Source organism: Diplotaxodon limnothrissa, linkage group LG8, assembly GCF_057381915.1.
Source record: "Diplotaxodon limnothrissa isolate DT_005_m linkage group LG8, D_limnothrissa_male_GT1.1, whole genome shotgun sequence".
Classification (NCBI taxonomy): domain Eukaryota; kingdom Metazoa; phylum Chordata; class Actinopteri; order Cichliformes; family Cichlidae; genus Diplotaxodon; species Diplotaxodon limnothrissa.
Window position 1 is genome coordinate 17,589,328 of NC_140603.1, and position 25,745 is coordinate 17,615,072.

Here is a 25,745-nt window from a genome sequence, read left to right on the forward strand (position 1 = left end):
GAGCACGTAAGACCTTTTGCCCCTGATTTTCAGTGCAGTTATCGTGTAATGTGCCATATCTTAGCTTTTTCTTCCTGTTTCTCTTTCTTAAGACTGGCTTCTTGACAGCCACCCTTCCACTGAGACCATTTCTAATGAGATTTCAGTGAATAGTTGACTGAACAGCTGCAGAGCCAGATGCATCTCTCAGGTCCTGTGTCAGGTCTTTCCTGGATTTTTCCCCTCTTTCTTAAGGAAATGTAGGTTTATAAGGCCTGCAGTTTCTTCCTTTGTCCTCCATTTGTCTGGTTTATGCCAAGTTTACAGCTAACAGCGCTTTGACCTTGTTGGTGCAAAAATTGGCATTTTTCATAGATTCAACTAAAGAACTGGGAACAAATTATGTGTTTTGCAACAGGCTCCTAGTAGCAAAGTGCCTGAAGACACAATTTAAAATAAGGTATTTGCTAAGTTGTTTTGTGCAGACACAACTGTGGTTTGTCCCTTGAGTTAGGTATGTCTTTATGCTTAAATGATTCATAGGTTGGAGTTACGAGGCTTAACAAACAAACAGAAAGCAAGAACAAAAAATCCAGTTTCTTCATTCAAGGCCACCTGAGCAGTAGTTCTCAAGTAAAGGCAGAAAATATTTTTAAAAAATGAGGGAATGCTTAAAACCTATGTACAATGAACAGCTTTTACACTGTACTGCATTCAGGAGAGAAAGTAAAACAGAATGTCTAAGATGTAGAAAAAAACTAAACTTCCTGCTGTGTGATAGATACAGATTTATAGATTGTGAGAGCATTGTTCACTTTACAGCATTTACCTTTGGCTTCTTTGCTGACTGTTAGCCCTACAGAGAAACCCCCCCCAGAAATGCTCATTAATGTTTCACTTTCACACTTCTGGAACAAATCATGCCTAGTTGAGATTTAACTTGAATGGCTTCATTCCTGTCATGGTGTACTTGGAAACTAAAAGGGAATAGCAAGAGCAGATAAGAAGACAGACTGGTTTGTGTACGTGCGTGTGTGTGTACTGTGTTTACATATCTTTGTGGGGACCAAAAATTGGAAATTTACTGTACTTGTCGGGACCAACATCCCTTATGGGGCCAAAGTCCACGTCCCCATGAGTTTGAAAGTATTTTTGAGACTCAAAATGTGGTTTTAGTGTCAGTGTTACAAATAGGTTATGGTTAGGGTAAGGATTAGGGTCAGGCATTCATTTTTTATGGTTAGGGTGTTAGGGTAAGTGGCTAGGGATATCATTATGTTAATTAGATGTCCCCAGAAAGATATGAAAACACAACTGTGTGTGTGTGTGAGTGTGACTCTAATGCCTTTGTCTTCCAATCATGTTTTTGTGCTGGTTGCACTCTAACAAGAGTCATGCCATCACAGGTTATATGAGTTTCCTCTATTAGTCAGAGGCTAATAGACTAATACAGCGACATGCCCTTCTGCGAGTGTGCGCGCGCACACACACACACACACACACACACACACACACACACACACACACACACACACACACACACACACACGTGTTAGGATGTGCAGGGTCTATCTACTGAACAGCACAAATTCTCCTTTACGTCAAAAACAATTTGTCCCTGTTACTAAAAAACTGGACCCAATGAATAACTGCCATAAAAATCAGAAATGCATCTGGAAATTTAATTCAGCCTTTATTCCTCTTCTTGATTTTTTGAAAACATGTGTTTTGCAGTTTTCCCCCCCGAAACCCCAAATTCCCCTTTGCTGATACTGATGCAGTTTGACGTCCAGTCTCCTGAAAGTCCTTTCACTCGCTTCACCGCTCTGCCACTCTGCCCTCGTCCAGTAGCAGGTCAGTTTGGGAACACAAGGCCAACCTGTGAAGCACACGTCCATTATATGAATTACTGATGAGCAACAGTTATCAAGGACAGGAGACACCTACACTGAACCTTACAGGGTGGACTCGCAAACATTTTTAAGCAGTTTCTGACATTGCCATTTTATTTATTTACTTTTTATACCTGACAAGACAAAACGGGTGAAAAAACGGTAACGCTGTCAACTCATAATGTAGCAACTTGTCAAACACAAAGTATTCACATCCAGAATCATTTATTGTCTATTTTAATCTAAATGGGATTATACTTTATAAAGTAAACATCATGTTATAATAAACCTGTCTTGAAAGTTGATTTGAGGCCATGAACTAATTCAAAAAGTATACAACAAGGTGTTAAATCAAGTGAGACGTAGCATCATTTTCTCGTTGTCCTCACTATAATCTTAGTCGTCTAAAAAATGTGCATTTAAGGCATTTGCAAGCACTGGAATCCATTGGGTCCTGTTAAAAACGATGTATACCCAATGATTAAATAGCATGTGGAACAACTTTGAGCAGCAATAACCTGCAGTAGTGGTTTTCTCCACATCACCGTGGAGGACTTCTGTCCCACTTTTCTTTACAGTTGATGCACTGAACCCACAATCTGACCCAAAGCAAAACTCATCAGTGCTTTGACCCAAGATTAGACAATAAAGTGGTGGACCATTGCATGTAAATGTAAAAAATGACAGTAATGGCTCTTAACTGATTGCAACATTAATGCACTGAATACCTTGTCTGGGCTCATATTAGGACACATCCAGTTGTACAAGTAGTAATGAACACTCTGGTCAATGACACTGAACTTGAGCTTCTCCAGGAAACTCTTGTTGTCCATCACATCGATGGCAGAGAAGACGTCACAACCTTTCTGTTAGCGAGGGGATGAAAAACAATAACGTGACCATTATATGCACAAAATCAATTATACACAGCTTCATAGCTTACAGCATATGAAGTGGAGTGACACATAATGGCACATAATTCAGTTTTTAGATGATAAATGGTTATATAAAGTGGTCATAGGTGTGAATGGGAGTGTGAATTGTTAGCCCTGCAACACACTAGCAACCTATCTAGGCATTACTCCACCTTTTGCCCTACGACAGCTGGGATAGGCTCCAGCCACCACCCAACCAGAGACCAGAGACTAGGGTAACGAATATGAGGATGTACTTTGGCCTCTGTAAAGGATCCCTGGCTCCCATGCTTTATATGAACTAAGGTTTTACAGTGACACACTCACAGACTTTGCCAGGACCAGGGTGTCCTCCATTAGGTCGACCAGCTTCGTTCTAGTAGAGACAACATAAAGGAGGCGAGCTCCTCTGAGGCTTGTGTGGACCGGGTGATTCAGCACTCTCGAGGAGAAGCTATAGAAACTCACTATATCTGTCAGGGCACCATTATCACCCTGTGTGGGAGGAGAGGAGGCAAATACATTTTTAATGACTACAGCATAATATCATTTTAAATTCCCCCCAAAAAAGAACCCCAGCGAAAAAACTTTTTTTTCTTCTTCGATATAATTTAAAGTAGAGATACAGTGAGGTCAGACCTCGACCACATAGGTGTCGATCACATTCTCCCTCGGCAGCAACAGATGCTCTACATCTTGCAGGGATAAGATGGGGCTGAGGTGAAACTTGCAGAAGTTTGTCTGGAGTAGTGAATGTATCCCCGGGATATCTTCTCTGGTCATAGGGCGCAGACCTTGCACTTTTGTCACCTTGGAAATAATTTGAGCAAAGTGAATGAAAACAGGAGAAATGCTTTCGAGAAGTGCTGCAGTAGCAACATGCAGCAGTAAACTTCTGTCTCTAGATGGCGGCACAGACTAACCTCAGGTAAGCGGTTGAACTTCAGAGCTCTCTGCAGGTTCATGCTCTGTCTCAGTGCTGGGTGGTTGACCTCCATCAGCTTACGAGGATTAAGTGGGCGATGCCAAAGTCTAAAAGGATTTATTTGACAGAGACGTTCCTTCATAAATAAAACACGAAATGTAACCTAAGTGAAGCATACACAAACACCTAAATGTATAATTAGTTATTGTAGATAAAGGCGGAAGAGTCTGGCATCCATGGCAACGTGACAAAAACGTGCTGATTTTATTCCCTTTTGCACCGTGCCTTTAAATTGTGACTCAACTACGTGTGGCAGCTACTACCTGCAGGAGCTTATTGGTGTGGGCAGTACTATGCCAGTGGTGTAGACAGCCTGGCAGAGCCCCTGCTGGTTGACCCGTCTGGCGAGCTCTCGGATCAGCACTGGAGTCATTCGCTTGAGGCGGAGCTTCTTATGAACACACAGGAATTTGACCTGTACCACCCGCCTCTCCCTGCAGAAACATTTTGAGTCCCAGCTTTGAGATGTTCACGAGGAAATTGCCACGGTTACGTGCTCTGAATGCGGACATCACTCATCAGACTTCACACAAACACACATCTTTGCATATATTTATGAGCTACTCACATCTCATAAATGCGAACATCTGCAGGAACAGCAGCGATGAAGCCGACTAACTTCTTATTGGCGTCTACTCTCACACCGCAGTGCCAGTGAGCCACCCAGTTAGGAGGCTGTAGAGCCCTTAAGGGAAAACAAATAATGCTGTTTGCAGCACAACACTCATTTCATATAGACATAGTTCACAACACCCTGAAAAAAAAAGAAAGAACTCAGCATGATGTGAATTCAGAGGCTGAATGAATGCAGCAGTTTTTTCAACCTCAGGGCCAAACACTTGTGCCAATTCCTGGAAAGATAGCGCTAATTATTCATTTCAAAGTAAATGTTATTATATTTAGTAGCCCCGAAGGTACTGCTTTATGGAGATCACTGCCAAAAAAAAACCCAAACAAAAAAACCAAAACAGCAGTGACGACATTAAAGCAGAGGCTTGTTAAAGATATGATGTGTTAGGTCAGGTTGGGGAAAAAATGTCCTTTAAAGACATTTAGTGTTTTAATTCGGTGTAATGCAGAGGCTGAAAGCAAAGCACTGTGATTACACAGAGCAGAGTCCAGCTGTGAATCTGTAAAAATCTATGAAGTATGCCTGAGCCGTATGTGTGTGTATGTCTGTGTGTTTCTCTATTAGATAAGAGGTTTTAAAAGGTATTAATGCTAAAAAGTAGACATCAAAAGGCACTACATCTTTTCGGAGCTTACCACTGCAGATATTCCAGAGAGAAGTCAAATCTGGTCGTGTTATCGTCTTCTTCCATGTAGTTCTCATTTAGCAGACTGCATAGTTCTCTCAACTGAAATGATGGAAAACCGCTGAATTGGATTCATTTTATTTTAAATAGCATTTGATTTTTCTGAGCCATACACTAAGAAGTTGGTCCTTTACTTCTGAAATGCTAGCAAAAGACTGCCATATATTTTCTGTTATTGCATACAACAACCTACAATAAATAACTTACCACTGGAGGGCTGCTCAGGTCCAGAGTGTCCCAGGAGAAGCCCTGAGGTAGTGAGTAGGGCTCCTTCCGGATACTTGCCTCACCCTCTACTATTGGGCCATGAGTTGTAATGCTGTCACCTGAGGGCAGAGAAATAGACATGACTGCATCGAATGACATTCAGATAACACTATTCTCAGTACAAGTGAATGAAGGAGTGATGTACAAATGCACTTTTTATACTATCTACTATAAACTTACAATATATTCTCAAAAGGTCAACACAAAGTCAGTGTTTCAGGACTTCTTATCATATGTAAAAGCAAAAGGAAGGTCAGCTGAGCATAAAATTTTATATATATATATATATATATATATATATATATATATATATATATATATATATATATATATATATATACCAACCATCACAGTGGCAGATATCCAAGAAAGGGTCTCCAGTATGAAGAGTTGGACAGCACCAGGGCCCGACATGGTTCACGCCTACTGGCTGAAGAAGCTAACTGCACTCCACGAGCGTCTGGCAGCACAAATGAACCAGCTGCTAGTTAACGAGATACACCCGGAATGGCTAACTGAAGGCCGGACGGTCCTGATCCCCAAGGACCCCAAGAAGGGACCGGTCCCCTCCAACTACCGACCAATAACCTGCCTCAGTACTACATGGAAGCTCCTGTCAGGCATCATATCGGCTAAGATGAACAGGCACATGGGTCAATACATGAGCGGGACACAGAAAGGAATTGGCAAGAATACCAGAGGCGCAAAACACCAGCTACTGGTAGACAGAACAATCAGCCGAGACTGCAAGACCAGACTGACCAACCTGTGCACTGCCTGGATTGATTACAAGAAGGCCTATGACTCAATGCCCCACAGCTGGATACTGGAATGCCTAGAATTGTACAAGATCAATGGGACCCTAAGAGCCTTCATCAGGAACTCAATGGGGATGTGGCGTACAACACTAGAGGCCAACTCCAAGCCCATAGCACAAGTCACCATCAAGTGCGGGATCTACCAAGGAGATGCTCTGTCCCCACTGCTGTTCTGCATAGGCCTGAACCCCCTCAGTGAGATCATTAACAAGACTGGCTACGGATACCGACTACGGAACGGAGCAGTTGTCAGCCACCTCCTGTACATGGATGACATCAAGCTGTATGCCAAGAGTGAACGAGACATCGATTCACTGATCCACACTACCAGGCTATACAGCAATGACATTGGAATGTCGTTCGGACTGGAGAAGTGTAGTCGGATGGTAACAAAGAGAGGGAAGGTAGTCAGAACTGAGGGGATTGAACTACCAGAAGGCAACATTGCAGACATAGAGGACAGTTACAAGTACTTGGGGATCCCGCAGGCGAATGGGAACCATGAAGAGGCCGCTAGAAAAGCTGCAACCACCAAGTACCTGCAGAGGGTCAGGCAAGTCCTGAGGAGTCAGCTGAATGGTAAGAACAAGATCCGGGCCATCAACACGTACGCCCTGCCCGTGATCAGGTACCCTGCTGGGGTAATAGGCTGGCCAAAGGAGGAGATAGAAGCCACTGACATAAAGACAAGAAAGCTCCTTACCATGCATGGAGGGTTTCACCCCAAGTCCAGCACCCTGAGGCTGTACGCTAAGCGGAAGGAAGGGGGCCGGGGACTGGTGAGTGTCAGCACCACAGTCCAGGATGAGACAACGAACATCCAAGAATACATTGGGAAGATGGCCCCAACTGACCGAGTGCTCAGTGAATACCTCAGGCAGCAGAAACCCAAGAAAGAGGAGGGCGACGAGGAACCAGCATGGAAGGACAGGCCCCTGCACGGTATGTACCACCGGCAGATAGAGGAGGTGGCTGATATCCAGAAATCCTACCAGTGGCTGGACAAAGCTGGACTGAAAGACAGCACAGAGGCACTAATCATGGCAGCACAAGAACAAGCTCTGAGCACAAGATCCATAGAGGCTGGGGTCTATCACACCAGGCAAGACCCCAGGTGCAGGCTGTGTAAAGATGCCCCAGAGACAATCCAGCACATAACAGCAGGGTGCAAGATGCTAGCAGGCAAGGCATACATGGAACGCCATAACCAAGTGGCCGGCATAGTGTACAGGAACATCTGTGCCGAGTATAACCTGGAAGTCCCGAGGTCAAAATGGGAGATGCCCCCAAGGGTGGTGGAGAATGACCGAGCTAAGATCCTGTGGGACTTCCAGATACAGACGGACAAAATGGTGGTGGCTAACCAACCGGACATAGTGGTGGTAGACAAACAGAAGAAGACGGCCGTAGTGATCGATGTAGCGGTTCCGAATGACAGCAATATCAGGAAGAAGGAACACGAGAAGCTGGAGAAATACCAAGGGCTCAGAGAAGAGCTCGAGAGGATGTGGAGGGTGAAGGTAACGGTGGTCCCCGTGGTAATCGGAGCACTAGGTGCGGTGACTCCCAAGATAGGCGAGTGGCTCCAGCAGATCCCGGGAACAACATCGGAGATCTCTGTCCAGAAGAGCGCAGTCCTGGGAACAGCTAAGATACTGCGCAGGACCCTCAAGCTCCCAGGCCTCTGGTAGAGGACCCGAGCTTGAAGGATAAACCGCCCGCAGGGGCGTGCTGGGTGTTTATATATATATATATATATATATATATATATATATATATATATATATATATATATATATATATATATATATATATATATATATAATGAGAATGCAGTATCATACAGATGCCAGAAACAGTGGAAGAAAAGAAAAAACACTGTTTTCCAGAAGAGGTCCTGTATCTTGCCGACTAACAATCCACATGTGTAGCTGTGATACGTTTTGCTGTAAAATGTAAGAATGCACCAATACAGTCCAAAACTACTTCTTTCTCTGTATACAGACTTTAGTAAGCAGCCAGTCCAGGCTGTATGTAGAAGATAGACTTAGCCCCCCCCCCCATATTGGTTAGCAAAACCCCATCATGTAACCTTGCTTATGGCTCCCTCCATCTTTGTTTCAAATCCAGACCTCATGAGTGAAGGGTGGAACTTACTGAAAACCCCAAGGACACTGCACACTAATGCTGTAGTGAGTGTGAGTGAACCGAAAGGAATTAAACCAGTATTACAATCAGATGTCACAACCACTGCACAGTTTACTGTGCTGGGCTAGAAACCATTAGCAAGGCTTCCTTCTGTATAGCCAGTTTCATTTACTTATAGCTCTGTTTTTGACTCAGCTATGGGCCATAATTTGAAAAATCAACATTTCAGTCTATTCAGTAAGGATTGAAACTACAAGTGTGACTGTGAACTCAAAAGAAGACAGTCACTATACTTTCATGTACATGGAATTATTGTTTTCCTATTGACTCCTTTGTAACTGGAGTTATTTTTGCAACCATGGGAGTTTCCTGTTGGTGAACAAGACTCTGACTCCACTAAGTCCTTAATTGTATATAGCCAGTTATCTTACAGATTAGCATAGAAACTGGACACAGAAACAAGTAACCTAATCATATTGGGATAGCTAAAGCTCCATAATTACCTTGACTATTAAACCGCCTTTCTTATAATGCCTTGTTTGTCTAGTCTGCTAAAATCAAAGTTTATAAAGATTTTGCTATCTTTGGACACTTGGACAAGCTTGTTTAAATTTTCTATTTGTGCTAAGCTAAGCTAACCCACAGCTGCCAGAATTATAGCTGACAGACGAAAGAAAAAGTTTAGTGTTTTTATTAGTGCTTTCTTAGGTAGACTTTTTCTAAAAGACGGATTACCCAGTTTAGGGACAGGTTGCGTGTCCCAAAAGCAGTAGGTGTGTTTTTTGGCCTGCTGCAGGGTCTTTGGCAGACCTGGCTCCAAGGAGAAGAGGTGAAGGGCTCTCTGGATCTCCTGCTGCTTGTTCTCTGGCAAAGCATCCAGCTAGTACAGAACAGGACATTGAAAGGACATGTCATTGTGCAAATATCCCACCTAAGAAAGTAAAAGTTTGACCGTCAAAAAGAAAGAAAAATCAGCTACAGCTAGAATACAAATGCACTGAAAACGAAATGTTTCCAGCAGCCAAATATTCATAGTCCACAAACAAAACATATTGAATATCACAGTCAACCATGCACAAAAAAACAAACCATGGCGAATGGGTCTCTTGGCCCCTGTGGTCTCCAGGCATCGTCCCCCTTTTTCTTCTTTTTGCTCTTCTTAAAGCTACTATTCTTGTCATCTGGCAGCTTCTCATCACTGAAAGACATTTTTAATGCCCTAAAGTTCCCGTATATTCCTCTGTACTCAATACTGAAACTTTAGATGTTCAGTTAATGGAAAACAGAATTTATTGCTGTACTTACTACTTTGACTCAGCCATTGTAAGCAAGTGTGACTCCCTTAAGCTGAGGGTGACTGGTGGTGTTTTGTGGTTTTTTCATCTCTTATCTCTGCAAGCAGTGAGGGGAGGAGGGCGGACGCCTCAGTTACCCAACCCAGCTCCCACCCAGTGGATAGATAACCGAGAACAATACGGACAATTACGTATGACTTCTCACGGTCTTCATATGTCAGACTGCTGCTAAATAGAGTCCTCTGGTAGATTAAAGCTTACAGCAGCTTGATCCAGGTAGAGGTTTTAATTGGTTGGGGCTGTCTAATTGCAGAGTTCCCATACAGGCGCCCTTTTAAAATTCAGCACTTTTCCAGAACTTTATATCTCCTGTGGACTTGACAATCTTTGTGCTTTTTCAGCACAATGTAAGAAAACACGGCTAATTTGACCATATAATCTCACTGAGGATTTTTCTGCACACAAGCAAATGATAGCGATTGAATTCAAATATTACCAAAATATTAAAGTAACATCAGTTTACAGTTTAAAGTACTAGGGAGTAATAAGAGCTCAGTGTGGCTGAAATACATTCACTTGCCAATTAATTAGGTACACCTGTTGGACTGCTTGTAACTCAAATGTCTATCAGCCAATCAAATGGATGCAACTTAGTGCATCTAGGCCTGCAAGCATGATCTCAATGACCTGTTGAAGTCTAAACTGAGCACCAGCATGGGGAAGAAAGGTCGTTGAAGTGAATAACTAGTGAGCGGCAGTTCTTTTGTTGATGCCGGAGGTCCAGACCAGACTCCTTTGCGCTGATAGGAAGGCAGCAGTTACTCAAATAACCACTTGTTACAACCAAGGTCTGCAGAAGATTGTCTTTGTATGCACAGCATATCCAACCTTGATGCAGATGAGCTGCAGCAGCAAAAGAGCAGATGTCTTGTTTATCAGAATAAAAAATGTCCTTAAATGAAAGGAAGTGTTGTGGTAAGGAATGTTATTGTTGTTGTTACTGAGTTTTCACCTTATAAGAAAAAGTGCCTTGAGGCATCTGTTGTTGTGATTTGGCGCTCTGTAAATAAAACTGAATTGAATGAAACTGAATAAAACCCAAATCCCGGCATAGGAACAGTTTCTGGGATGAATAAGCAAACTTTTATATAATCATCCATGCAGCCTATTGATCCGGGCTGACAGAACAATTTCCAATAATAATAATATCACAATATCTACAGATTTATTTTAATTAATAAGTAATTTTTTTAAGGCTATCGTCAGATTCATCTAGAACTCTGTGTTTTTCCGTAGCCAACACAAGACTTCACAGGTATATTTATAATATTATCCTACTATGTGTATTATTGACACATCATTGATATTTAGAAATTTAGAAATACCACAATGTTCATCAACACACACATCAAGAGATCTGTGCTCTGCATATAAGATCAGCAGAGAACAAAATATTAAGGTACCGATTGTTCTAATGCAGGAAAGACGGAGAGCTATTCCTTTTTTCTTTGAAGAGAAGGGAAGTCTTAATTGTTTTGTAAGAGAGCAGAAAAAGGGGTTTGTAACTTCAAAAAAGATTAATCTAATATGTCATTCTTACACTTGAGTTTTTTTAAATAAATAAAAGATCAAATAGTTACATAAAATTATGGCTTTTGTTCATGTCATAGTGCATGAACAATGCAGTCCATCAGCAGCTGCAGACTTCTCAAAGAGCTGTTATACTCTTTATTATGCAGCTCTGTATGTGAAAACACAGAGTGGCTGGAATAACATTTTGCTATGCCTGGAAAGTATTAATAATTTGGGGACAACTTGCTTTTTTATTGAATAAAATACAAAGCTCAGAACTTCTCCCCCGCTACAGTAATTTTGGCAAAATCCCTTAAGGGGAATAACAATTTGTTGACTGTAAAATGTGTTATGACACAAATATTTGTGCTCTCTGGTCTTAAGTTTAGGCGTTTTCTTTTTGTTTCATAAGCGCTGATCTCCAGTTAGATTCAAACTAATCAGCTGCTTTTGGCCATGCTTTCTCCCTGCTGCCACTTTTGCTAATAATAATGATGATTCTGACATCTCTTGCATTGTGCATGACAAATATTCTCTTCCGTTATACCCCAGGGGAGGTTTATTGCGGTCCCTGAGGAGTCTGTTGCATACTTTCTTGGATTCGTCTCCGGAGTACTGAGCTCAATTCATCTGCATACCGATTTGTGCTATAAATGGTCCACTCCGCTTTGATCCGAGTGTTTTTTAACCAAAATATACATGTAAAATAGATGCAGCCTGCATCTTTTATTTATTTTATTTTTTTAAATGTGCACCCTGGAGCTATTTTTGTCTATACTTCTTGGTTCTGCTGTGTTATTATCCTGCCACTCAAAGCTAAATGCCAACAGAAGGATGCTCGTAACACCTGTCATCTTTCAGGGTGAGGCAGTGGAGTTACCTCAGACAAAACTTCTGATGTGACAACAAAGAGACAGCGGGCAAGAGTGGGCACTGGAGCGTGCTCATCTTGAGTTTCAGGTGCTTTAACATAATGTAACAATTACAAATTACTCAAGGCCACTGCACTGCAGCTGCAAAACATGGTAGAGACAGCCGGTGGTAACTGGTGGCACAGCTAGCTCAGCTGCGCAACCTGAAGGCGCCAGTGGAACGGGAGGAAGACGAGCTGATGACATTTCCAACTGCTAGCCACACAATGAATTTCTAGTGAGCTGAAACAGCTTTTTAATAAATTTTATATTCATGTTCATCTTCATACTAGCATACTTTTTTCTAGTTCAATCCCATTTCTCTTATAAAGCTGAAGTTTCCCCCAGAAGACATTAAAATTTAATCTTCTAACGGAGTCGTAGTCCTATCTGAAGGAGTCTGAAGGGGTACACCCACACGTGGAAAACAATTTACCAGTTATGACAAGAATAGGTAAAGCTCGATGAACTAATAAATTGAATGTGTCTGTGATGATTTCTGTCATAAACTGACATCAGATGCATTTGCCGGTACATTTGCCAGTACAGTTTCTTGCTCAAGATGATAGTGTTCAAAATCAGCATGTGCCTGGTGACCATCGAGTGCTATTATGAAGCCAGCATGAAAAGGATAAGATTTGCAGTTAGATAAAACTGGAATCTTCAGCCCCACACCATCATATTCATGAAAGGGAATATTAGGAAACAACTGATGAGGAGGCCAAGCTCCTGTGAGGCAGACCTGTTACAGTCTGTGGTGTTTCTTTATCTGTTTCATTTTCTGTGTTTTTACTGCGTCTGGTAAGACAACAGCAAAATAAATCTCTTCATTGTCACTGATTGCGATTGATCTAATTAAATTTTGCCCATGTTTGTTTGGGGTTTTTATGTTTGGTATGATGAAAGTACAGAGTAACATTTTTTGTTTTGGCAGTTTGGCTGAAAAGTAAGACAGGCCAAGTTTCCCAGTTTAGGCTACATACACCCCATTTATCCTGCGGTCCTTGCAGTAAGGTGGTCAGTGCCAGCTGTAGCTGTAACTCTTGACCTAAATGGTGGACACCCAAGCTAAATGGAGTCATAAATCTGCGGAAGGAGTCATATCAAGCTTAGCTAACTTGCAGAAAACGGCCTTGGAGCAATTCTGACAAACTGACATGTGACTCTGGAAGGGGAACCAATGCTCTGCTCACACGTGTACTGCAGGGAGGTGCTGTTGAATCCCGAGAATGAAGGTTTAAGTACTTTGAGAATCCACTGGTGTGCCTTCTTAATGGAAGCACATTCTGGGGACAAAGGAGACGACAACGTCAGTGGTCGGTGAGGTTGCGGGCTCCTGGGTTGGACGAGATCTGTTTGAGGATCTGCTGTGGGGCTGTTGTGGTTGAGATATCTTTTCAACAGCGAGGAGGTCTGGAGGTTAAGCTATTGAAGAGGAGAGCGAGTCTGTTAGTTGAGCCTCGGATACTCAGAGTTTTCCATCCTGGTGATGGAACAGCATACCAGCTCTTTATCCTCTCAAGGATATCTGAGTTTGCCCAGGCAGTCTACATGTGTTTAGTGGACCAGGAGAAGAGCTGCTCATTTGTCAGATCTGTTGCTGGTGGGTGTTGGACTCTGCCAGCGCTGTCATTTGTCACCAATTCTGTGAATAATTTTTATGAAAAGAATTTCTATCTGCTGCGAAGTGGTGAAAGGAACCAATTGAGGTGGGTTGGCCATCTGCATACGATAACTCCTTGACACCTCCTAGGTAATAAAATTGTGTATACCCTAATGGGGGGAGACCCAGGACATTGTTGAAAGATTATGTCTATTGATTGGCTTGGAATACCTTGGTGTTTCCACAAAGGAGCAGAAGAGGAACTGATGGTCCAGCAGGAGTAGCATATTCTCAGTCTGCTGGTCATCTGGAATTAGCCCGTCTAAATGCAGAGAGCTCTGTTGTCAGATAGAGACAGTATACAAAGTTGGTGTTACAACCGATCAGTGGGTAGTCTTGTTGTTGTTGGTCTGTCACCCAGCAGAATTATAACATTCAAAGAGCTGAATTGAAACTGAGCATTAATAACAATGAAGACTGATCACTGCAGCCACTGTCAGTGCTTTTCAAATTGTATTTTCTGATCTTTGAATTTTTTTTCTCTGTGAACTTGACAACCAATCAGAATTCTGCAGATAGACAGTCAGGATTTTGAAAGACTCCACAGGAGTGTGTCTGCAGCAGGTGCACATTTGCAGAACCATAAATTACACTTAAAAAGATGGCCAGGTGAAAGGGAGGTCTGATATCGCTGCTTAGACTGTTGCCCCCATGACCCGAACACAGACGAGCAGCAGAAAACAGGTGGAATTCTCCAGACATAGAATGGCAGACCTGGTCAAACATGACTGGGAAGGCATTCTGTTTCTAGTATTAAGTATCAAATTTTACAGAATGACTCCATGTTTCTAGTTTTGCAATTAATTCTTGCATCACAATCCCAGAGATAAAAATCAAAAGCTTTATATTTACACTCTCTAGATGGCGCAAAAACACCTGCAGCCCATTACAACTGATAATAAACACAATGCAAGAGCAGGAAGGTTTTGCTTTCTACTCGGGGGATACGAAGATAACCTGCCAAAGGGGTATGTTTGCCGTGTGTGTGTGTCTCTGAGTTTGACATTGTAGGTGTTGGTACCTGCTGTACACACACACACACACACACACACACACACACACACACACACACACACACACACACACACACACACACACAGTCAGAACCATTACTAATCTGTAAATAGATCTGTATTGCTGTGATCTCTCTGCCGAACAAGATCCTCTTCTCTTTGCCTCGCTTTCTCTTCTTCTTCCCCATCTCCCTCGTCTGTCTCAGACTCTGTAACTCTGCTGTTTGCAAGTCTGGATGAATGAGCAACAATCTCAGCGTCTCCCTTTCTCTCTGCTGACTCTTGTCTTTCAGTTTCTCTGACTCACTGTCGCTCAGATTTATTTTTCAGCTTGTTGTTCTGCCCTCGTCTTATTCTCTCTCCCTCTCGCTTATGCATTTCTTTATCTCAGCTCAATTTTTTTTGTCAGCCGCGGCTGTCAAATGAATCATCACGATCTCCAGATATATCTGAGATATTTCTAAAAAAGTGCACAGGAGTAATTACTCCATTAAACATCTGTTTATCTTTATTTCTGCATTCAGCCTAAATAATAACTGGACTGGCTTATCTTTGCTTTCTTATTTGTTCATTTGCCACTTTATTTCTTTCTCTCTTTCCCATATGTGGTTCCCCCATTGTCATTTTGACAAGATAAAGATACAGACGTGAAATTAATAGAAATTATTGGGATTATTTTTAGACTTATTTGGACAAGAAAACATTTGATCCTCTTTGAAACAGTGCCTGTAGATAAAGGTGGGAGGTGGTAATTATCTTTAAACAAAAATATCAATAGATGAAAAGCAAGTACACTCTCAAACTCAGATGGTACTGCCTCCTTAAGGAAAAACGAATTGTTGTAAGCGTTTGGCATAATTGCCTCTGATATCGGCTCACAGATATTTTTCATTATTTTTTCCCATTCCAAAGTTCACAGTCATCAGTGGTGTTTAAAGGTTTTCTTGCATGCACTTTTTAAAGATGTCTGTTTAGTTATTTCACTTAACTGCACCAATCTATTGTCATAATAACACCCCATCACAGATTTCTTGACTTTAATCTCAGGAATGCTTTTTTTCCTTAAAATTTATTAGAATATTTCTTATAATATCACCCTTCTTCCTCAGCTCTGTAATTATTGTAATTTTTTTTAACTAAATATGTCTTTAATTCTGTGTTTTAACTCCACAGCCTTCTCTTTCTTCTTTCTGCTTTGTATTTAGTGTCATCATTCTGTTGAACACTCCACTTCCATTTCAGATTCAACTTTTGGACAGATGGCCACACATTACCTTCAAATACTCTTTGATATGATGCAGAATAGAATATTTATAGTTGAATCAAGGACCGCAAGCTGCTGAGTCTCCAAGGCAGTAAAGTAGCTCCAAACATTTCCACCACCAAGCTTTACACCTGGTATGAGGTTTGGATATTCCCCTCACAATAAAAGCTAGTATTCACAAAAATGAGTGGAAAATTGGGAATTTTGCTACGGATGCCCAATCCTGTTATGTTGGGCTGTGCAGCAAAGTGTAAGTAGTTCAAATTGTACATTTATCCCTTGATTAATGCTACAAATTGATCTTGAGATGTTACTGGTATGTCAGATTTTCTTGTTAATATCATGTGATCAGCTGTCAAACAGTTTTTTGAAAAATTGTCTGAAATTCCTTATACAAAGTTCCTGACACAGCATATAGGGCCGTGTCACTTACGGAATGACATGGCCATTGTTAGGAGGTACTACTTGGTTTGGGATAGGTAAATGTCAAGGTCTAGAGTCAAAATACACCCTTTAAAAAGGTTAAATAGTGTTAAAAAGTTCAGTTTTCTAGATTTCCAGGGAGTTTCTCTCCAACTACAAATGAGGACACACCAGGTGACTGAGGTCACCCTGCAAAGATGATATTTCCTGATGTTTTTTACGGTATTATGGTTGTACTTTTTCATACTGCCACTGATGGGGCATCAAACCAGTTTGTCAACCAGTACCTAAAATGGCCTTAAGTTGCCCTATTGTTTTAATATTTCACAAATATCATCAAACAGTGCAACACATCTTTTTGCAGGATAGTTCCTCAATAGTTGAGTTTGCCTAATTGGTAACAGTAAAACATTTGCATTGTGGCAGTAGTATAGTGTCTGGCTATACTATACAAGTCTGGCTTTCAAGGAGACAGACTTTCTTGTAATTTTTTTTCAAGTGATCTTGAGCAGTTGTTTTCCAGGCTTTCTGAATGCCTTTCAAAGTTTTTCTACATTGTGTTTTCATTCATTTTCAGTACCTGACAAGCAGAGTGTTGCAAAAACACAGAACTTGTTCCAATTTCTTTTTTTGAATCTATGAAAAATGCCAAAGTTAACACAGTTTGACAAGCATGAAATAGTATTTTGCCCCAAGAAGGTGATTCCTAAAGAGCTATTAGCTGAAAACCTGGCATATCTTAGCATGGACTGGATAAGTGGCAGACAAAGGAAGAAATGGCAGACCTAAACCCTCACCCAAAACCCAATTCAAAGCAGCAAAGTCAGAAATAAATAAGAAATAGGAAAATGACCTGACTTAGGACCTGAGAGACACATCTGGCATTTCAGCTGATCCATCTTCTGTTTACTGAAGCCTCATCAGGAATGGTCTGAGTGGAAGGGTGGCTGTCATGAAGCCATTCTTAAGGAATGGAAACAATAAGAAAAAGCTGAGATATGCTACATCAGGCTGAAATATGCCAAAAGAACTGAACTAAAAGTGAGCACAGTCGTAGTGATGAATCCAAATTTGAAATTGTCATCATTATGTATGGAGAAGGTCAGGAGAGAGGTAGAGCAGTGAGTGTCGGCAGCCAATACAGTGGAGACTCACGGTCTGGTGCTGCATTTGAGCCAGTGTTGTTGTCAAAATTGAATAATTACAAATGCATAAAAGTAACACCAGATCTGAAGTAGTATTGGTTCATCTTTACAGAGAACAGAACAAAACACAGCCAATATCCAAAGAAGAGCTTTGAATGTCCTTCAAGAAGCCTGGAGAACTATTCCTGAAGACTACTCACAAAAATTACAAGAAACCTTGCCTAAGGCTGTGCTGAAGAATGAAGTTGTTCATACCGAATATTCACTTTCAAGTTCATCAGAGTTGTACAAACTCTGTTTTTGCCTAATCGACTGTATTTCCAGATATATTTGCAGATTTTTCATTAAACCAAGGCAACTATTTCACATTTTTCTAACAAAATATAAAGAAATGAGTGATTGTTCAAGAGTTTTGCACAAAATCTGAAAGTTCAAACTTTTTATGGGGTTAGCCATTGAACCAAACTTCTTGGTCAAATTTTCTCAATAAACTCGAGAAGGCAGAGGTTGTTTCTTTCCTGTCAGTGTGAAATTACTACCAGCCCAATTTTGGCTCCAAAACAGCAGCTTTTCATCAAAGAGTCCATGACGCGCTCTCATGTTACCAACAACTCCGAAAATGAAAAGCTTGTTTTGCACTGATTGGAGTGTCCTCCCTCGTAAGTCAGGCAATCAAAGGCATTGTTATTGTTATTTGGCCATGTTGCCACACTTGATGAAAGAACTGGACAAAAGTATCTGCATTCAAAATCAGCTCTGAGCTCAGTATCGTTGGCTTTCTCTTTCTTTGTGCAACTTTCATTATTAAAGTCAGTCAGGAGAGTTCATGGCAGGAGAGTTGGGGATCTTTTCTGGGGGTGTTTCTCCAACTTACATGTTGATGAGTAAAAGTAACTAAAAGTGACAAGAAATGTTGAGTGTCTTGTTCAAGGGCATGGCAGATAATTGAGAAAATCCCCATGGTCTGAGATTGAAATGTTGATTTTCCAATAATGACTATTACTATTGGCAACCTTCACCTCGCCTTTTCTTTCTGTATCACTCTGCAATCCCATTATCTATTCTGGCAAAGAAATGAAACAGAAAATGGAGCAAAACCACACATCACCTGTCTGGGTCTGCACCTTTCTAAAATTTATTTGAGTACACCCAGAATCTCCCCATCCCCCCAAAAAACATTTACTATAAAGACTACTGCAGGTATTTTTCTGTTATGATGATAATGATGTCATTAAAAACCATCTGTACTACTTTGTGTGTGTCCATAAGACCATGGATTGCATTTTCAAGCAAAAACATCACAGTTTAAGATTAAAACCTGGTTTTGAACGCTGAGATTAAGGGTACGCACTCTGCCAAGGCCTTGATTATTTTTATTCTACTATTGTTAAACTTTAACAATTCAAGTACTACTTTAAGTCTCGAGTGAATGATGCAGAGTCCTCCTAAGTATGGGTATTTGGCTTCGATTCAAAGCAGCCGTTTCATTATTTCTGGCCTGGCGCGATATTCAGTAGGCAATCTCTTGTGCATTATAAATCCCACATTATATCATTTGACATGATAGAGAAATTCAATAAAAACATCATCCACTTAACTGCCAAATGAACACAAAATATGTTGTATATAAAAGTATACAGTATTTGTGACATATACACTGGACACTTTATTAGGTACACCTGTTTAGCTGCTTATTAATGCAAGTATTTAATCAGCCAAACACATGGCTGGAACTCAATTTATTTATGTATGCAAACTTGGTTAATGCAACCTGCTGGTGATGTAAGTGACTTTGAATGTGGTATGGTTGTTGGTCCCAGACGAGCTGGTCCGAGGAATTTAGAACCTGCTGATCTGCTGGGATTTTCACACACAACCATCTTTAGGATTTACTGACAATGATGTGAAACAGAGAAAACATCCAGTGAGCCGCAGTTCTCTGGGTGAAAATGTCTTTTTGATGGCAGGGGTCAGAGGATAATGGCCAGACCACTTTGAGATGATGGGAAGGCAAATAACCACTTGTTACAACCAAGGTATGGAGAACAGATGGATAGCACACATTCATCTCAGACTGTTTTTTTTTTAACATGACAATGAGTTCAGTGTAGTCAAATGGCCTTCACAGTCACCAGACATCAACCCAGTAGCGCGCATTTGGGATGTGGTAGGGCAGGAGATTCACATCATAGATCTGCAGCTGACAAATCTGCAGCGGCTGTGTGATGCTATCATTTTAGTTCAATAAGGACAGATCATTAGACTGAATTGAATCTGATTTATTGATATAGAGAATTTAATTATGCTATTTGGATGCTAGACTCTGATGGCACATCACAGCACAATGAAATCCCAGCAGTCACAGGAATTAGGGCAAGAGTCTAGCCGGTGGTGTAGATGTTTTGGAGGACTGGATGGAAGATGGTTTTTCTGTTAAAACAGATGACAAACTTTGAAATAGGACAGTCTTCTGGCATCATATGATTTCATCTCACCATGTGGCAGAGCACCAACTGAGCTTTGTTGTTGGTGTCCTGTATTTATATTCTCTTACACGACTCATCACTTTAAAACCCTCTGGCTCTCCATCCCTGACAGACACAAAATAACCAGCATACATCTTTTTCCAAAAAATCGTTGGCAAGTATGAGGCTACAATAAATCAGAGGACGAAACATTGTGTTTGTAAAGTGAATGAATATGTGGTTTCTACTTTTTCTAGATCCACACTTGTCAAGCACTAAAGAAAAAAAAGGGTAAGACAAGTGTAGTTTGAATCTAAAATAGTGCGATTGTATGATTCAAGCCTTTATTTGGTGAGACAGTGAAAAGAAGACTGAAACAGTAGGAGAAAGACTCACAGTAAATAGCCTGAGGGTTGATTTGAACCTAGGTCTCTGCATTAGCCTTGCAGGTTGCCCGCTCAACCTTCTCAGCTAAACAGGCTCCTTTTTAATGTCATTTTTAAAACTGGAGAATAATTTTAACTTTATAACCAAACCAAAGCAAATTTTTATACACATTTTAATTCAAAATAATAACAAAGAAATTACTTTTTAAGATCAATATTGAAATTTAGGAATATAAAATTGGATACATCTGGCAAAACTGTTCTCTTTCAAACAGATTAAACGTTATTTATGAATCCGCACTAAGATAATGTGATGATGTAGTCAAGAAAACCCAAACAAACAAAAAAAATAACTTGATTGTCACAAGTTAGCCAACTGGAATTCCAAACCAACAGGAAGGTTGCAGCAAGTCCCTCTGGTGGACAAATTGTGCAATTTCAACACAAATAATACAGTCAGTGGGTTTTTGTCTCATCTATTGTTCACTTTCTAATTTAAAAAAAAAAATCACCATTATTAATGCTGATACCGATACACTGGCAAATAGCTGAAATTGGTCAATAACATCAGTCCACAAGTTGAACGTCAGGCTCTACTTTAGTTGAACACCATCGTGTCATTCATTTATTTATCCATTTTTTGCAGAGGGTTGAAGGACTTGCCTGCCTCTTTGGTATGTTTAGCTAACTTAGATAACAACTATTAACTCTGTTAGGTGCAAAAAAATCCAACATGTTTTCACAGTGACTTCATGAAGTGCCCTTTGTCAGAGAGCTTCAGGTGTGCAGTTCGGAGTTTTTCTAAGCTAAATACCTACGGACACTATGAAAAGCAACCTTTTTTGTTTCATAAGTGTCCTTCGAAAATTGATTGGTTTTTTTATGTACTTGGTTGTAGGGATAGGAGTAAAGAACTAATTCTTGTAGAGAACTGGTTCCCAGTAGTTCAATTTCTTGGAATTGTTAGCCAATCATTTTGGCTTGGTTCCACTTTTTTGCTGCAATCAACTGATTTGAGTTTGAGTGCCAGAGGAGAAAAATAGTGGTTGGTTTACAACATCACTTTTATTTATTTATTTATTTTTTTACAAACTGCATCCAGGACAGAAATATTTGCAGTAACATAGCATAACTGCTCTTTGCAAGCACCTGTGCAGACAGCAATGCTAAGCTAGCCAAGAAACCAGAGTGATGTTAAACCTGAGTGAATGCCAACCCCAGCCCTGCAGCCAGACCCTGAACCTTAACAGGTAACAAAGGCAGTGATGAGCAGTCAGGCTGCAGCTTCCATTTCTACCTTTTCATTTTTCTAAAGTAGAATCAGTGTGGCGATCGCTTTAAAGTCTCTTTGTGCCAGTTTTCATCTTTGCTAAATGCTTTCAGCTTTGTTTTTATACATAAAAACCAAGAGAAAGATCATATGTGTGTCCTCATTAGGATAAGGATTCTTGTGTTGGTGTGTGAGACTGTAGCCTGTAGGTTTATATTGTTTAATGGAAATCATGAGACAATGCATTTCAGGTAATTTTACAGAGAAATGCCACAGTAATATACAGTAACGAGTAGTGCAACAAGTTATTTTCTCCTGGCATTAAAGTAATGTATTACTTTTAAGAACAGTGATCTGTGTAATATGTGTAATGCATTCATTTTGTTTGAGTAACAATGATTATAACAAAGAGGGGAAATACATCTATGCACAAACATTTGACCACGCAGCAGGCAATTAATTCACAAAAATGTAATGTCTTTACTTAGCAACTGCGAGAACTGATGAGAATCAATTGCGATATCGAAATTGATAATGAATTCTTAATCACTGAATTTCCCTGTGTCTGTCTTGCTTATGCAGTCTTAGGTAGAGTAAAAGATATTTGATGGTGCCCATTGCCCTTAGAGATTAGCAGCAGATCTCTTAAAGCCTTTAGGAGTCGAAGGAGCTGCCTCTCTGCCAGGAGATTTGTTTGTGCAGATCGCTTGTACTCTGTAGCAAGTCAGTGGTTTGTCTACTGTCAGAACACTGTGGGTATTTAACATTGCTGACACTAGGAGTTCGAAACAAGCTTTATCAACTCTGGCGTGCTACCATTAGCTTCTTGTCAGAGTTACTCTTATATCTTTGCACCTTCCCACTTCTCAGCATCCAACATATTCACTTCAAGAACATTTACTTAATATACCAGACCAAGAGATATTCAGAATGAACTTCATTTGTTCATTTTGGGTTAAAATCTCCAAATTTCAACATAACTTGAAATTTCAAGTTTCATATCTCAAAATTGTGAGTTACCCAGAGGTAAATAAAAATGTCAAGATACTTTCTGAGTGGAAATTGTGAAATATATAATTCAAAATTTAGAGATAGTGACCCCACCTTCTACATGTCACTGCCCAGTTCCCAGATTGATTTTATTTAGGCTTTCTGTCCATTGTTTCTTGGTTCTTGGCTCAGTGTTCTTCGCATCTTCCTTGTGTTCATAATTGATCCCTTCGTGCGTGACTTTTTCCCGCCCTTCAAAAGAGTTGTTTACTTGTTCACCTGTGTATGACCACTGCTTGTGCGGATTAAAGATTTGGATTTTGGATCTGCCTCCTGGTGTTTATTTGAATCCTCTTCCATCTGATCCCTTACAACCACAGAATCTATGTGCATTTACTTATAAGGTCATCCTTATATCATCAGGCTGCTTTATCATCTTCCAGAAATAACCTATGGTGTTGCTTCTTAGATGATTGAGCCTTTGTTTTTCCAGTTTCATTGTAGCAAATTCCATGTCACCTTTTCCCTTAGAGGAACAACTTGTCTTTCTCCATGAAACTTGTCATCGCTAACTTTCAGGACTAATCAAGCATGTATCTGCTTTGTCTATTCAAGCAACTATAAACTTCCTGTCCTACTCGATTATATTCTAAGCAGAAAACAAATCTTCTCTTGGATGTCAGCCATAGTGGTTTCTGCATCCCAAAATTCGTCAGTCACTTCTATTATTCTAGCAGCCAAAGTAATTTTGTGCTTTAAGTGAACCACCATATGCCAGTTTGGACACTTGCCATGGTGGCAGAATACACACAGCTAAACAACAGCAGTCAAAATTTACCAGCATTTACTGGCTGTTGGCTCATATTGTCAAACCCCATGTTGATTGTATGCAGTGTGAGATATATGTAAGAATGCGAAAATAGACATCCATCCATCCTTGTCACCAGCCTTTTCATGCAAAGAAGTTTATAAATCCATTTTCTGACAGAAACATCTCCAGAACAATTTGTACCCAATTTAAATAAGCTAGTGACCTAACTTTGGATGCTGCACCAGTTTTTGAGGCGTGCAAAGGCTGAAAAGTTAAAGCTGTAAGGGAAACAACTCTCACTCAGACAGCAGCGGGAGCAGCAGCAGCTGCCTTAGGGTCAGGCAGATAATGCTGCTTAAGTTCAGGAAACAGTTTGGCTCCATTTGGGACACTATTACATCTAAATTTCATCACAAATCATCATGACAGACGACGCAACACTTAGACATACCAGTTATTCCCTATTAGTGCTGTCTTCTCAGCTTCAGCTTTAAAGCCGGGACACTCCGCAGATCACTGCAATCAATCCCCTTCTTTTAAAGGTTTACTGTAATCCTATCGATGCATTACTGGACAACTTCTGCTATTACGTCAAATTCAGATTCAATTTATACTCCAAGTATGATTAGATAAAAATCTTCAGGGTCAGAAGTTGGTTTCAGATGAGGATATAGGTCTGGTTTAGTGCAGATTGCTTTATTCTTCCACGTGAGCTTCACCCCAAATCATCATGACAACAGGCGGAACATACGGATGAAGTGGATGAATGAATGGAGTAGTGATTAGAAGAGAGTGAGACAGTGCAGAATTCATGAAGCAGAGCTGTGTTATTGGGAGTGTCAGGCTGTGAGTGACTCATCCTGGGAGCCTCCCAAATCACTTAGCATGGAAAATCATGAGACAATTCATGTCACTGCCTTGGTTTTGTGTGTATCACACGTTAAAGTGTGAGCACATTCAGCACCATGCACACATTTTCGTCTATTTCATTGTGAATGAACCAACCATAAAATCATAAATAAAATAGATGATAAATTTGATTCTCATATATTCAGAAACTCTAATTTATTGGTACTCTGCTGGGTTTTACATTTTATCTTTCTTATGCCTTACAGTAAACTCCCACTCCTACTCCGCGTGCATGTGGCTGTGCATTTGAGCATATTCAGCTGCTTATATATCCACGTGAAGGTCATGACTCCCCATGAAAGCCATCAGAAATTAATTTGTTTTTACTGTTTATCTCTGCTTGGACAGTTATTAAGAAAAGAACACTGACAGCGAGCGCTTGGTCCACGCACAGGCGTGTATGCGTGTATCTCTGTGTATGTGAGTAGGCCATACAGATTAGCTTCTGATCCCTTCGTAAACTAGCAATCAATAGGTCTCTGTATTCAGACGGTTAGACAGACAGTTCTGCTTCAAAACATCCAAACATCACCTCCACTCCACATTCAGAGCACACAGACGTCTTTCTGACACCTATGAAAGACAGAGGGAGAGTGGAACAGAGAGGTGAGCGAGAGCAAAAAGGAGGGGAAAGAGGCAGGAACAGGAATGAAAAGGTCTATTTTTGACATCAGTAAAAACTGACAGACGGACCAAGAGTAACTGAACAGGAAAGAGGAGTTTTTCCTTAAGCAGAGGGACAAAAGGGAAAATGGAGGGTGTAAAAGAAAGTGGTGAAAAAATCCTTTCAAGTTACATCTTTTACTTAGAAAAATAGAGGGAAAAAAGTGGGTCAATTAAAAAATGGTCAAAGATATGGACTAATGTCTTTCAGAACCACTGATATTTAAATATTTGCATTATTGAGAGAACATTTTGGCAGCTGCAAATACCACCTGCAAATGATGCTGTGTACACTCAGTGGTTCTTTTTTATCAGCAAGCAGAGCACTCTCTCACTTCTTCTGCACTTATCCGAGGGATGGTCAAACTAGCTACTCACTGCTCTCCAAATTTGACATGAAGGTCAACAAAACACAGCGCGAGCAAACTGATATCATACTGCACAAACACAAAAAATGACTCAAGCAACACTGTTGTTACTGTTATCAATATTTGTCTATTCAACGAGTTTAGGAATGCATTTATAGCATTAAACCTGAATCAAACACTGTGAGCAGTCTCTATCCTTCAACCTCAGATTCTCTACCAGAGGTCTGAGAGCTTGAGGGTCCTGCACAGTATCTTTGCTATTTCTTGGACTGCCCTCC

At 40.6% G+C, this 25,745-nt stretch overlaps 1 protein-coding gene across 1 annotated transcript; it reads right to left on the reverse strand.

The window, feature by feature from the left end:
- Positions 1 to 1,834: 1,834 nt before the first annotated feature.
- On the reverse strand, positions 1,835 to 9,641 carry LOC146626691 (glycylpeptide N-tetradecanoyltransferase 2-like). Its single transcript, XM_085360738.1, has 12 exons — positions 9,625 to 9,641; positions 9,409 to 9,517; positions 9,055 to 9,199; positions 5,294 to 5,412; positions 5,037 to 5,128; positions 4,339 to 4,455; positions 4,034 to 4,204; positions 3,709 to 3,817; positions 3,425 to 3,595; positions 3,113 to 3,280; positions 2,600 to 2,737; positions 1,835 to 1,858 (listed from the first exon to the last, which is right to left on the reverse strand). Exons 1-12 carry the CDS (start codon positions 9,639 to 9,641, stop codon positions 1,835 to 1,837), a joined length of 1,380 nt encoding a protein of 459 aa, XP_085216864.1.
- Between the last annotated feature and the right edge of the window lie 16,104 nt (positions 9,642 to 25,745).

Coding starts and splice junctions, on each gene's coding strand:
- LOC146626691 (XM_085360738.1), bottom strand. Junction 9,200..9,408: donor CAAGAGACCCATTCGCCATG/GTTTGTTTTTTT, acceptor GTTCTGTACTAG/CTGGATGCTTTGCCAGAGAA. Junction 2,738..3,112: donor CCCTGGTCCTGGCAAAGTCT/GTGAGTGTGTCA, acceptor CCTCGCTAACAG/AAAGGTTGTGACGTCTTCTC.